General features: G+C 37.0%; 1 protein-coding gene across 7 annotated transcripts; it reads right to left on the bottom strand.

The window, feature by feature from the left end:
* Nucleotides 1-501: 501 nt before the first annotated feature.
* On the bottom strand, nucleotides 502-11,533 carry LOC129254965 (uncharacterized). 7 transcript variants are annotated; one of them, XM_064107799.1, is made up of 9 exons: nucleotides 11,362-11,447; nucleotides 9,855-9,998; nucleotides 8,462-8,621; nucleotides 7,878-7,965; nucleotides 5,665-5,991; nucleotides 5,050-5,259; nucleotides 3,415-3,528; nucleotides 1,517-2,477; nucleotides 502-1,426 (listed from the first exon to the last, which is right to left on the bottom strand). In XM_064107799.1, exons 2-7 carry the CDS (start codon nucleotides 9,896-9,898, stop codon nucleotides 3,419-3,421), a joined length of 939 nt encoding a protein of 312 aa, XP_063963869.1. In that variant the 5' UTR covers nucleotides 9,899-9,998; nucleotides 11,362-11,447; the 3' UTR covers nucleotides 502-1,426; nucleotides 1,517-2,477; nucleotides 3,415-3,418. The 7 variants fall into 7 exon arrangements, with proteins under 7 accessions (XP_063963869.1, XP_063963887.1, XP_063963880.1 ...); XM_064107817.1 differs by having other exon boundaries at nucleotides 1,534-2,477; XM_064107810.1 differs by having other exon boundaries at nucleotides 1,563-2,477.
* Nucleotides 11,534-15,395: the final 3,862 nt, after the last annotated feature.

Genomic DNA, 15,395 nt, shown 5'->3' with positions numbered 1-15,395 from the left:
TTTTCGGAGAGCTAGGGATTGCATGTACAATCATCCCCTCCCCTCATTTTTCAAGAAAGAAACAATTTTCTTATATCATCAAATATTAATACTACCATCAATGCATGGATTCATCTTCATATGCAATCAAAGTGCTTAAATTGGCCTAATGTTGCTTTCTAATAAAAAAAATATATATTGCAACTTTTTTGTGGATGCAGTACTACAGTAAAATTGCAATGTTTTGTGTAAGGCCCTATCTGCAAATGAGCATTAATTCTAAAAGAACAAAACATACAGGTAAATTCACTGACCTGTTCAGATATGCCAGGAAAAAGAGTGCATCTGTAAAATAGCAACATTTGTGACTTTTAAACAAAAAAGTAATTTATTAATGGGGTGTCCCCTCCCCCCTCTCTCTCACACACTTCCCCCCAGTCATTATATTTCCTCTTGAATATTTTACCTTCAAAGGTACACTTTCAAAGAACTACAAGCACTGAAAATGCTGAACAAAGCCACTTCAGAAAATATCTAATCTGCATTTAATTTTCCTGGAACAAAATGTGGTGTATCATATACAACCTCATATCTATTCAAAATAGATTCTCTCTATACAATTATTCTTTGGAAAATTGAAAAAAAAAAAGATGAATACTGTTTTAAACGTCTGTATCAATATTTACAACAAGAAGGGAAAATACACTGGTTCTGAGTGCAGAGTATAGATCTTTGCCCTACATGTCTGTGTACAATATGCATCTATCATTATTTCAATTATAATTATATGCCTATAATAGCAAACCATGCAATGAAAATACAATTGAATGAGTTTACCCTTAATTGTATCTAAATGTGTAAATCATAGAAGGTAAGGGTATATCAAAGTTCCTTGTAGACATATATACTGTTGCTGATACAAAAACATTCTATTTGATTTGTTTCAAGTCCTGCTAAAATATGCTACAATAAGAAGGTAATTTTGAGGGTTGGGAGGACCTTCATAAGACTGGGATGATGATGCAGTGGAGTGACAGGGGTATCACATATGACAATTATAGGTAGTCAAACACTGTATATGAGCCCACTTTCAATAATTATTATTTATCACTACCATTATCATTTTAATATCAATATATGTATGTGAGAGGGCCTTCAGAATAACTGTTTGGATGCATACAAACAATAAAAAAAATAAAAAAAAAATACCTTGTAGAATTGCATTTTAAAATGTCTACATGGACTCAATAATTGTAAAAAAAAAAAAAAAAACAGGACATCCTACATGTATGGACACTCAAATAGGATAGCAAATTAGCAATAAATTAAGAACAGAATAAGGCCATGAAAAAATGTCTATGAACATACAGTACATGTTCACCTTCTATATAAAAAAAAATCAAACATGCATTTTACACAGAACATGGACCTATCCACGGAGGATTATCTATTGTTACTGGGGGTGCTGTGACAATACTCAGAAGCCCCAGTAACAATAGAATAATCCTCCGTGGATAGGTCGATGACACAGAACTACATTTATACTGTAGGCACTTTAATCTATTTCAAAATGTCCAAGGCACATAATTATCCTATATTTCACAGCAACACAAAATAGAAAAATAAGAATATATTTCACATTCGATTTCTGACATGGTTTTTTAAAATTTGAATTTTTCTGAGTATGGCATGATCAAAATGTCCAAGGCACATAAAATTCATGGCAATATGATATGGAAAAATAAGAATACATTTTACAATTGATTTCTAACATGGTTCATAATGTAGGAATTTTTCAAAGTATGGATTCATCTTAGAGACATAGACACTACAATCAGTTCTGGGGTGGTTTATTAGGTTAAGAAAAAGAGTTGACCTGAATAGGGCTGACCCGCCTGAACGGCTTGCAACGTTTACTCATGTAATCACGTCACGGCGCTCTATCATGGTCTAAGTACTTTAGTAAAAACGCGTCCTCTAATATATAAAGAGTAGGGTCTACACTTTGTTATTTTGCATGCCGGTAAATCACACAAAAGTCACAGTTTTGCACATAACATGACAGGAGTCTTTACACACTTTACCTATCAGTTTTTTTAAGATTTTTAAATTTTTTAAGGGCTTGTTAGACTAATCAAGACGTCACACGCTAAAATGATCACAAAGATCACAATGTATGTGTGAAACAAAACATGCAAGACTGAAAGTCTCACCCTTTAAATAAACTCTCCTGTATTCATTTCAATTTTGCAAAGTGGTAACCTATGAAGCAGTTAAATCTCCGATCGTAACCTGCCATTTGTGTTTCGGTTAATTTTTGCACTTACATAAAACGAGAGAAGTTCCAGCAGTATTCAATGGAATCCTTGTGATTTTCAGGGTCTATTCGCAAAAAAACCTGTGCCTGCTGGTTGGCCATATACAGTGCGAGGGTGTTAGTCTGTTCTCATAACAAATGACAAAAAAAGGTCCCCAGTCGCCTTATACACTGCACGCATCTGAAAAATGAAATAAAACTATAAGTCACACTTAAATCTTTGCAAAACACCCCAAGGGTATTTTGGAGGCTGGAAAGACTGAAGGACCTAAAGAAAAAAAAACAAGAAAAAAAAAACAAGAGGGTTAATGAACCACGAGTCTCACCTGATATCGTGATCAATAAAATATGCAATATGATCTTTTGAACCCTAGTAGACCTTTCACCTTATCATCCTCATTAACACACATGTGGTATTACCCAAGGATCATATGTACCAAGTGTGATCAAAATTAATGAAATAAAGAAATAAGCCCAACCAAAAACTCAAGGATGGACACGACCTCATATTATTTGACCTTTTAACCCAGATGACCTTCTCTCACAGTCATGGGAGTAAATCCATGATGTCATACTATTCAAGTGGGGGGAGATGAAACAATAGTTCATCCCCATTCCCCTGAACAATAGGTTCATCACTTGAATTTATGCCAGTGTTCATGATTGAAACTGTGGAACAGACTAGGTTCTTCTGTGAGTGTGACTTACATGACCCTGGGAAGTGGATTTTCCCAGGGGGTGCTGCGTATATTATTATCCAAAGGCAGCACTCCCTAGAATTCTGATAGGTGTGGCAAATTGGAGAAATGTAAGGAAAATGACCAACATTTTTTGTTGAAACCTTTTTTTTTCTTTATTATTATTATTTTTTTTTTTTGGGGGGGGGGGCTTCTCAAACTGACATTCATTATGAAGAGAAAATTTTCTTTTTCTTAATTCAGCACCCCCTGCAAAAAAAAAATTCCCAGGGCCCTGCTGATTTAGGCCTGATTTAGTTCCTTTACACTTCTATTCCACACTGTCCTTGCATTTCATGGGAGAGTTCTCATATGGTTGGTACTGTGAAACAGACTTGTTTTTCTTACAAGTCTGACCTAGTCCTGATTAAGTACTATTACCGGTCTATTCCACACTGTCCTTGCGTTTTCTTGGGAGAGTTCTCTTGAGGTCCGTGCTGTAGAACAAACTTAGCTTCTCCATTGAATCACTCAAGTTTTCCTTGGAGCCTTTCTCTGTAAATATCAAACAATCAGATATGTTTGATCAGTGTAAGTTTAATTGAAATTAAATAAGCATTCATGTATATATGTATACTATATATAAACAAAAACTATTAACACCAGGAAATAAAAACTGAATAATAAAAAGAGGTCAGTTGAATATTTTTCTTTAGTCACATGTCTAATTTTTGCAGTGTATAAAGTGTTTTCAATGTTGATGGAGATGAAGAGTCACTCTTGATAATGTACATAACTTCTATTATGAGTACAGTTTTGATCTTAATATAAAGTCGGTCTACAGCATCAAAAAGCCACTTTAATATGTACACAAAAACCTTTCTGTCACATTGGAAAGTATACTTTATATTAAACATTCGATCTTTTAAATTCAGAATGCTTTCAGAACTTACTTTTATTAATACTCAAGGGGGGGCTTACTTTTATTGTCGACTATACAATGGTGCTTTTGTCTAAACAAGTGGAACGCCTCTTGCAGTCTCGCCTGCATTATGCAATTTGATATAGCAGCAGTGCTTCCTTTGAAAATCAGCTAATGAATAATTATTCACAGAAGAAAACACTAATATGATAATAAAATATTATGTCCATTGACCCAAAATGACCTTTGACCATGATCATGTGACCTAAGACATGTGCAAAACAATCATTCATACTTGATTACCCTTATGTCGATGTTTCATGAGCAAGTACCATAAAGTTATGATGCCAATTCAACACATACTCCCAGCATGGCCAGAGTTCATTGACCTTTAAATGACCTTTGATCTTGGCCATGTTCCTGAAACAGACACAGGGTATTCAAGGATACATTGCTGCTCTTATGTCCAAGTTTCATGAACTAAATCCATAGACTTTTAAAGTTATGATGACAATTCCACAAATACCACCAACATTACCAAAGTTTGCTGACCCTAAATGACCTTTGACCTTGATCATGTGACCTGAATCTAGCACAAGATGTTCAATGATTCTCGATTGCTCTTATGTCCAAATTTCATGAACAAGATCCATAAAATTTCAAAGTTATGATGACAATTCCTCAAATACCCCCAATATGGCCAAAGTTCATTGACCCTAAGTGACCTTTGACCTTGGCCATGTGACCTGAAACTCACGCATGATATTTAGGAATACATGGTCGCTCTTATGTCCAAGTTTCATGAACTAGATTCATAAACTTTTAAAGTTATGATGACAATTCCTCAAATAACCCCAACATGGCCAAAGATGGTTGACCCTAAGTGACCTTTGACCTTAAACATGTGACATGAAACTCAGGCAGGATATTAAGTGATACACTATTACCCTTATGTCTAAGTTTTATGAACTAGGTCCATATACTTTTGAAGTTATGACAACATTTCAAGAACTTAACCTTGGTTAAGATTTCAATGTTGACGACGCCACCGTCGCTGTCGGAAAAGCGGCGCCTTTAGTCTCGCTCTGCTATGCAGGCGAGACAAAAAAAAACAATGAAAAATAAGTAATCATTTCAGAAAAATGAACTCTTACCTTTTGAACTTTGACCTCTGTAGTAACCGGTGTTGACCTTCCTTGCCTCCTCAACCTCTTCCTGAGCACGAGGTCTCCTCTGAAAATACTTGGGCCTGACAGGTAACTTTGGTGGGGATCGCCAAACACTGGTATCAGTTTCATACTGTTTCTTTCTGGACCTCATCAAGTATCTATAGTACCGATCGCACTCTTCCCTACTATGAAAACCTACCAAAAAAACAAAGACTCATCATACAACATCAGATAGGTATCTTCATAAAAGTATCTGCACATTTCAGAACACTTTAGTGCATTAGGAAATCATACATGCACTCTCGGTCATCCAATTATAATGGTGTACAGATACGCAATAAGAAACACATTCTTTTATTGACAGCAGTTATTTAATCCGATGCTTTTTATTACTAAAGTAATGTTGCTGATAAATTGTGTAAAAAAACAAACAAACATAAAAATACATAAGAAAAAAAAAAAAAAAAATGTTTTCATTACCAGCATCTTTTGCAAGTTAAATTGTTAGGAATGCTGCAAAGAATATTTACACCAAGAATTAGCATTCTAAGAACTTTATTTAGTGAATGAATGTCATCTGAAATAAGGCTCTCAGCTTACCTATCTCTACCTGGTGATCTAGAGACTGCTTATATCTCCTCTGTTGAAGCTGTTTGAGATTGCCTACGCTGTACACGCTTGCAGTGTGCCAAAGATACTCTCTCTGTCCGGGATCAAGGCCAGGGTGGTGAAGTTTCTCACTGTCATCAAACGCTGAGGGAAGACTAAGAGGGCGCCGTAGAGGTTTCCGATAGACCGAGTAAGGGCGATGGTATTCGTAGAAGCCTGGAGCATCCTTAGAGATTTGGCTGGTGATGCGGTAAGAGTAGGCTTGATCTAAAGATGAGGATTCAGATGAGACTTCTGATATGTCCTCTCCTGAATTCCCTGTATGAATAGAGAGAGACAAATCATTTCATGTTGTTAGTCATCATAATCAAATACATCATATTCATAAACAGGAGTTAATTTCATTTAATGATGGCACTTCATCCATTAGTTCTTTCTTGTATACACCTGTAGTATCATACATCCTCTTCCTTTTTTGTAACAAACCCTACACCTACATGTAAACCCCTAAGGGGTAGGAGGAAGAGGTCTTAGGAGGAGGAGGAGTAAGGAGAGGAAGAGTAGGAGGGGGAGGAGTAGGAGATGGAGTAGGAGTAGTAGTAGTAATAGTAGTGGTAATGGTGGATATGTTTAGTAGAGCATGTATGCAATGAACTTTATTAAAGCCCGATACATTTTGCAGAATGTTGAAATACATGTACATACACTACAAGGCAGGATTCCAGACTCAGGTCTTATTAAAAGAAAGCAGGAAAAATAAAAATTAAGCATTCATAATTATTGCACAAACTTTAATAGCCTACCTCACACTATGCTGCATCCTAATTAACTGCTTATAGCAAGGCTATCAAATCCCTGGTACTTTTATGTTCTGATCAGTTAAGATTCTTTCAACTACATATATGACCTAATCATGTACAATAAATCTAACTCCATCTTCAGTCTTTAAACAGATATCAGTGGGGATATAATTTGCTAATCCCTCCATTAAAGGTTTTTTTTATAGTCTAATAAAATGCAAGTGAACAAAGGAAAGTCTCATCCTCTTAAAATACAATAGCACAACTGGTCAACACCCTATTATTGTTCTCCCTCAAAATTCCCAATACAGTGTTAGTCATTGCTATTCATGCTACTACTAACAGTACCAGCTTTCTTTCCTTCATCCTTTTGTAGCTGGATATCCCTGAATATAAAAAGATAAAGCAAATGGCCTTTAATAGAGTTGTTTGATAGCCCGTACATGGTGATTACCATCTCCTTTCACAAGAATATCTTTACAGTTTTTTTTCTTTATGCAGACAAAGTACAAAAAAAATACATAAAAGAATGGAAAGGCCTATCACATCTTTCCAAGCAAGCTGCATGGGCGAGTTGCATGCAAGACTTCATCATCATGCAACAAAATTCTGCATGCAGACAAGATTTTGGCAAGTTTTGCATGCATCTAATCTGCTGGAAGCGTGCTTCTTATGATCTACTTGCATGTATTCCAAGCTGCTTGTCAGGCAATTGGGAGCTATTGAACCATATTAGTAACTGGCTACATGTACATACTGCCTCTCAACTGCATGTTATCTCCATGCAAGTTGCCAGTTAGGTGAAAAACTAGGTGATAAGAATGAGGTTGTAAGACAACGTCATTTTTTGGCTGCAGCCAACTCCAACTAAATAGCAGAAACACAGAAAATAACCCTAAACATACATGCGATTAGCTCACTCCATGCCTGCAGAAGTCGCCAGGTACATGAATGGCAGTATCAACACCGTTCCTTGCCATTTGTTCACCAGTAATATACACACAGAATGCCTGCAGATAACACATATTTCCAGGACATTTCCAGGACATAGCCAGAGATCCATGTTCAATCTGTGTATCTGAAGCAAGTTAATTACCTGTGATTTGCAGATGCTAAGGAACTTCTACTGGTGTTCTGAATAGACCTCTGCGGACAAGCACACACAACTCACCTGTAACAAGTTTGGCTGTGGGTAAATCAACTTGTGTGCGTACATGCCGCAACTACATTCTGGGAAGTGTAAAGTAAGGGTGATCTCCAGGGACCTGCAGGTAGGAAACTTTGTTCCCCGAAAGTCACTGAAAGATATGACAGGGCCTTAAGGGAGAGACAAGGGTAAAGAGAGAGGGACAGAGAGAAAGAGACAAACATATAGACAGACAGAAAGACAAACAGATCATCTACCTTGTTGATGTCTTGATTTAGAAGGTTTGGAAGGTTTCCTCTGTCTTTGAAGACGTGGTGGCGCCGTCTGAGTTCGGAAATGATTTGGCTGAAAATAACAATGGAAAAAATGACATAAGTAGATTAAACATTTGTATTTTATTTCAAAACACTATATTTTAGCAATCACTTTAACTGCAAATCAACAATCTTGTTTGGAGTTACACACTATACCTTGAAACAAAATCTTATTGGAAATATAAATACAATCTATTGAAACTTGTTTCCTCATACATGTATACAAGGGAGTGTGAAGAATTCAGTGTTCATGATTTACCCCCCCCCCTCCCCCTAAAAAAATGGATGTTCATGTAAAGATTTCAAATCATTTTTTTATATATATCTGATAAAGTTGAAAGGCATTTCATGAAGTATTGGAGTGACTAATATTATTATAGTTCCAAAATCATCCATGTCATTGGGAGGTAATGAAGCCAATGCCTACATCAGCCAATTAATTCCAACAAACTTAGAATAAAATTGCAATAACTCTCATCCCTGTTTAACAATTGTTTAAATAGTCTTTTATATAACTATGGACTTACTGTTGATTTGGGTCTTCTCCTTAGCTTGTAGTCAGTAGATGATACAGACTCTGCTGTGATAGAAGCATTACTGGTGTCTGTATCACTCATTATCTGAAGGTCACATTGACTGCTGGTACTCTGATGGGTGACAGCTTGGGGCAGGTCTTGCGATGCTGGGCTACAATAGAAAGGTCAGATAGTTACTTTGTACAATGTACTTCGTTTTACAATCAGCACATATCTATCATGCATTTTATAGAATTTGGAAGGTGCCTTGCAAATCAAGGAACACACCTACACTTTATATCTAATGATTGTGCAAAATATGTTTCTTGACATTTGAATATCAGGGCTCCGTAACACAAAGGTTTGCAATCAATCGCTTCATACCAATGACCAATCAAGATCGTTGTTGTATGCTCTGTTTTACCGGTAACCAATTGGTGTGGTTCTTTCATACTTGCAATTCATCGCAAACTTTTCAAGTTGACTTATCTTTCAAATCGGACCGGTATAAACACATTAAAGAATCCAATCAATTTGGGGGCTCTTTTAAAGTTTATACTATTGCTATAGACATGGATTTTGTATTTTCATTGGTAAACATGGGGTATTTGTACATTGGCTGGTCATAGACAATACACATTATATTGATTCCTCTTGTGCCATCCCTTCTGAGTATAATGTTTACATAAAACACAAAAGGTTGTATTTATACTGGCTTCTAATATTGGTGCTAGGAAATGGGAGACCTGTTTACAGTCTGCTGTACTTGTCTCAGCAGTAAACAGATATGAACCCCTTCCTATGTACGGTACTCATAAAAATGAAAAAAAGAATATTCAAACATAGCAAACTATACTATGAAAGATGATGCTTGAATTAAATCGTACTATATAGGGCCTTTGCAAAACTTTTTTTAAAATCTGAATTAGAGTGATGTCACAGCAGAATTACAATCAACTGCTGCTTATTAAGGCCATTTTGGATCTGGAACCTTCCTATCTTAAAATAATTTTAATTCCATCTGAATTTAGTCATGTAGTGTGTGGCTTCTAACAATTACTTTCTTTCTAAGCATTAATTAAATTGATTTAATCTACATACAGCTTTAAAAGCAATATTAGCTGCACAATATAGTCAACACCAATGTACAGTGCATGTATGTTGACAAAACCATTCCTAAACAAACATCTGATACACCTCTAATAACATCACAAAAATGAAAAATGTCAACACATGTAGATTACTTGCCTAATCAAATCAGATCAAGTATTAACTATGTATGATTTCAAGTTTACACCTACTCAATGTTGGACCTTGATATCAAATAGATATTCATATTTTTTTCTTTTGTCAGAATATGCTGAATTTATGAGAAAAAAATGGTTTGAATAATATGATTTCATACCTTTCCCTCTCTGGTCCAGATTGTTCACTCTCTTCATCTGGCATACTGAGTTACTGCTTCTACAGTTTTACTGTGAACCATAAACTGCTGGTAGCAAAGATCACTATTGTAAGAGAAAATGTATTATTCCTTCATGATGATCATCTGAAATGTTAAAAAAATAAATTATAAAATTATCAATTTAGTAAAAAAAAAGTTAGATAATTTCCACCCAAGGCATACAGCCATAGATACATGTATTTTCATTATTTCTGAGTCACTCAAAAACAAGATATCCAGCAAATAATTATAATGAAGTAACAGTGAAAAAAGTCAAATTATTGTTGGGTAAAGAGCCTGCATTTGTGTATCACAATAGGCCCTTTACATGTAGCTCAAAATTTCCATGATTACCCATCCCTCTGGTTCATGGAATACATCATTGTTCATTTTCCTGATCATCAGTGTCAGTATCACCGGAGCTGACATCATGAAATTTTCATCTTGGTTTCCCACAGGTTTCCTGACCCTTGGACCATCATCTTGATTTCCAGCTGGTTCAGTTGAACCAATTTCATTTTTAGATGATTCGTCATTCACACCAGGATTTACAATTAGTGCTGAATTTCATCCTTAGGTCTGTTAGGAGTAGGACGCTTTCTTAAATTTTGCCTTGTTTTTTGTACATGGCATCAGTAGGCTCCTACTAAGATTAAGAATAAGAGCAATGAGACATCCTCTTCCCTTCCCACCAAGGGAAGATGAGTGGATTGGCGTTGATTAGAGACTGGGAGACATGTGCCCTTTATGTTAGCTTTGGGAAAGGGAACTTCCAAACACCAAGGTCCAATCTGCATGGGGCCCGTTGCATAAAACTTTTTTTGCCATAAAAAGCTTGGGCAAATTTTTTGCCAGAGTTTTTTATGGCAAAAGTTTAACTTTTATGCAACGGTGCCCTGGAATAGCGCTAGCTAAGAGTAAGAGTAAGACTAAGTAAGGCCTAGTTAGGCCTAGACCAAAAGCTTCGGTCTCTGTTATGTTGGTTGTTCCGCTGAACTACGTTGGCTCCACTCACCAAATACATATGAGGAGAAATTAAAAAAATAAAAAAATGTTGAAAAACTCCTCGAAACAGACGGCTAGCTGCCAGCTGTCTAAGTTAGGCCTAACGTTAGAGTCAAAGCCTGTTCGTCTGCAGCTCAACACTAAGATGATTTCTTTCTTTCTTTCTTACTTTCAGCCTTTCAGCCAGCCCAACGTTGTTTTCTTTCTGAATTCCGCCACTTCACCAGACACCATACCAGGCCAGGCATCGGAAAACACGACGGGTCGGCCCCAGGACTCTGGCTCAGTCAGTCAGTGGCTGGCTAAATTATGCTGTCGCTGAGCGAATCGCGCTATAATAATTCGGATTTATCAACAACAACCATGACAACAATTTATCAACTTAGTACCGTAACGATAAGTTGGCATGCCGATAAGTTAAGGTTCTGATTTGTTATGGAAATTTGAAAAACACAATTCCTACCTTTACAATTCTCAACCAGTTCCTTTTAACGTAACACGACTTCCACAACCTCTAGCTCTGATTGATTGATGAATTCACAATTAAGCGCAGCCTATGCATCATATCGCTATCGCGCGCGACGCTCGAGGGGGTACGGTATACGTACGTGCTCGTCGCCGATCGATTGTTGTACGTCACTAGGCGACGTATGGTGGGTGGGGGCGACGCAGCCTATCCTCACCGGGCACGGGCCCGAGCTACCCCCCCCCCCCCCCACCCACCCATAAGCGGCACTGAAAAAATGGAAGTAGAGGAGAAAAATAGATTAAGAAGAAAAGAGGAGGAACTTAGATTTATAATGAACTAAAAGCAGAGAGGATTGGAAAATAGAAAAATACCGTGTACGGTACAACATTTCGCTTCGTGTCTCTCGATATGCCTTTTCGTGGAAATATCTGCTATGAGTAACATATGGGCTGAATATATCCCATACGTTTCAAGTCGATATGCACATTTTGCTCGTTATTCGAGCTCTCATTTGTTTTTTACTATTTGAATTATACAATATATTTCAATTTTTACAGATTCTGAACATGCATGGTCTTGAAAATTATACAACATGAATTTTTTAAAAGATATGATGTTATGACTCTAAATCATCTAACCACCCCCCCCCCCCATACTCACACGCAAGATATCCTATGACGCGGCGCCCCTGCTTTGAGAAGAAAATTGTCTGAAGCCATTCAGTGGTGACAATTTCATTGCACACATGGATAGGGCGTCAGTGCATGGGTCCATCATCCCGGGCACAAAATCAATTTCAATTATCTGTATTCGAGCGAGCAATCTAGTTGGTTAGGTTTGAAAGGATAATTTTGAACATAAAACGAAACATTCAAATCAGCTGTCAATGAATTAGGCATGGAAGGGAAGCATGACACACCCTCCGAAAAAATAATTTTGTTTCTGAGGGAACACCAGAACAATATTTCAGAAACTATAGCATATTGACCCTGGATTTCAGGAACGGTATATTGGTGAACGTTGTGTTGGTGTTGTCAGACCAGATTTCTGTACTTGAAAATCACCCATTAATATAGCGCAGTTATAGGGGCGGGGGGGGGGGGCAAACCCTTTCTGTATAGTTTGCACCTGACTTTTCATAAAGATCGATAAATCCGGGGGGGGGGTGGGGATACATCCCCCACTTTTCGGAGAGGTGGCCGGCAAGTACAATCATCCCCAGACACTTTTCAAGATAAAAAAATATAATCAAATTGTTAATACTACTGTTAATGTGTGGATTCATCTTTAAATACAGTCAAAGTGCCTGATTTTGCATGACCAAATGAGATTTCATTGAACAAAACTCGACTATTCAAATCCCTATTAGCTCTTTTTATATATTTCTTGGTCATATCCTTATAAAATTTACGTTATTGATATATACCCTTTATACCTGCAATTTCTCCCATAATTACACTCCCTTGAAACAGTGGCGTAGCTAGGATTTTTTTCCTTGGGGGGCACTGGGGGGGTCCTTGCTTTTTCAGGGGGGGGCACCATTTTTTCCGTTGTGTGTGTATGTGTCACAAGGGCGGATCCGACTTTCGCCAATAGGGGATGGGGCCCGAAATTATCTTCACCTATATTTCCCCCGATCAGTCACTTCTTAGTTTTATTCTTATAGAACAACATAAACATGAAATAATCTCATAAGCCTTATAAAAAGTGCGAGCGCGAAGCGCGAGCGATTTTTTTTTTATTTTTTACTTTCATGTATTTTGTCCTGAAAATGTAATATTCTGTGCAATGTTATGTGTGATCCTGAACAAGATTCGTATGTAACTAGATGGTTACTGCGAAGGCCAATCGCGAGCAGAAATTTTTATTAACTGTAGCATTATCGAAAAGGGACCTGTTAAGGACTGCTTACAGTTACCCACGAAGACGGTATATATTTCAATAATGCGAGCGCGAAGCGCGAGCAAATTTTTTTTGACATTCCGACCTAAAAAATTGTCATTCTAAGCACTTTTTGTATTAATAAATGGGATAGGTATGTAACTAAACAATTGATGCGAGCGCGAAGCGCGAGAGGAAGAAAATTGAGATTTTAGACCTAAAAGCGGGACACTCTATTCATATTTTGTAAATCATAAATATGATATAGTTAATTGGGTATCATTAATAATGCGATCGTGAAGCGTGAGCAGACAATTATTGATATTCTGATGTGAAACTGGATAATTTAAGTACATTTAATATAAAGAACATGCAGGCTATCGCGCATGTTTTAGATTTAGACCTAGAATCTGGACAGTCTGAATACATTTGTTTAATGGAACATTATGAAATACACGTAGACAATAGGAACTTGGCAAATCAAACAATTGGACCACGCAGCGTGAGCTTAAAAATGCTGATATGTAGACTATAAAAGGGACATTTTACAGCTAGAACACTTAAATTTGTTAATGAAAAAAAAATGATGAGAGCTCGATGTCCGAGCTAAAATATATTTTGTATTTTGACTTCAAAACTTGCTCCATATCAGCCTATTGAGCAAGATATGAATTTCATCGAACAGGCAATTCTGGCGCGAAGCGCAAGCAAAAGTTTTATATAGGAACATGAAAGATTTTTTTTTTTTTGCAAGTCTTCCCTTCACATTATTTCATTCACTCGTCTTCCTCCTCTTATTTTCCTCTTCTTTTTTTCTTCTGTCTTTCTTCTTCTTTTCCTTTTTTTTTCTTCTTTCTCCTTTTTTTTTTGCTCTGCCAATTTTTTTCAGGGGGGGCACTTGGGGGGGCACACCAAATCTCAGGGGGGGCACGTGCCCCCCCAGGCCCCCCCGTAGCTACGCCACTGCCTTGAAAGACAATTTGATAATCATTCTGTTTCTGTTTCTTCAAACTATGGAAAATTTGCTCGCTCGCATTTGGACACTAGCTGTAATCCATTAGTTTGCGTGACAACAAATCCATTACAATATAACCATCATTGTGATAGTCCTTAAAGTGAAAGATGGTAGAATTATGCTCACAGTTACCCTGTACATAATACAGCCCGTGATGTGATAATTACACACCACTTGAAAGAGGTTTTGGGGCAACATTCTTTCTTCCACCTACTAAAAAATTACTCGCTCTGCTCATTCGCCACGATATCCAATAATCACACCTCATGAAAGACGACTTTGGTCATCATATGTCTTCCAACTGCTTCGTTCGCTCGCATTTAGATATTAACTGTAGTTCAGTAGTGTATAACACAATAAATTCATTATTATAGCCATTGAAAAAAAATCATTAGAGGCCTTTAACTGAAAGATAAAAGGATTATGTGCACGGAACATCTCCGTATACATAAACTTATAGGTGTAAGGGTGTCCCCCAAATTTTTAATTTTCAGGTCATTCATCCCCCACTGCTTGGATCAGATTCACGCCAGTGATGACGATACATAAGCAAATCTAATAGTTACTGCCAACATTTCAAGTATGTTTTTTATTATCATTATCTATTGCAATTAAGGAGTGTACAAGTTCCGTCATGGACCTATGCTAGGTCAATGATTTCCTGGATGCTAAGGATCGAGAGCATGTTAAAGACTACTACACTGGATACTAACGATCGAGAGCATGGTATAAAGACTACTACAGTAGGTCAAAGAAAAGAACAAACGAAACCGAGAATTATCCTTGATTAATCATCACAACTATAACTGAGTGACGGATACCTCATTAATTTGTTACAGCTTCAAAAAGTCCTTTTCATTTGTTGCAAGTTTGATATGCATATACTTCACGAATGAGTGAGAAACTAATATCTTTATGTTTATACCATCCTTACTATGGGTATACACACGTTAGGAAATCATACAACATAAAATGTCTTAATATATTTTTTCCGTGCACTCCGCATAAACAAGGTGAAGAAGTGCACCCGCCTTTTGTACTATTTGCTCTCTAGATGGGGCAAATTTGTATAGTTTATAGCTTGGGGTCCAGAAATTTACATTCAATAGGATGCATTGTATACACTCGTGTG

Source organism: Lytechinus pictus, chromosome 2 (genome assembly GCF_037042905.1).
Source record: "Lytechinus pictus isolate F3 Inbred chromosome 2, Lp3.0, whole genome shotgun sequence".
Classification (NCBI taxonomy): Eukaryota; Metazoa; Echinodermata; class Echinoidea; order Temnopleuroida; family Toxopneustidae; genus Lytechinus; species Lytechinus pictus.
This window is presented reverse-complemented; position numbering and strand designations above follow the sequence as displayed.

What these genes read in the sequence shown, in the direction of transcription:
- LOC129254965 (XM_064107783.1), bottom strand. Translation starts at nt 9,898, where the DNA reads ATGCCAGATGAAGAGAGTGAACAATCTGGACCAGAGAGGGAAAG. An exon ending in TCTGGACCAGAGAGGGAAAG is followed by an intron (nt 8,622 to 9,854) that starts GTATGAAATCAT and finishes TTTCTATTGTAG; the next exon opens with CCCAGCATCGCAAGACCTGC. An exon ending in CAGAGGTCAAAGTTCAAAAG is followed by an intron (nt 3,529 to 5,049) that starts GTAAGAGTTCAT and finishes TGATATTTACAG; the next exon opens with AGAAAGGCTCCAAGGAAAAC.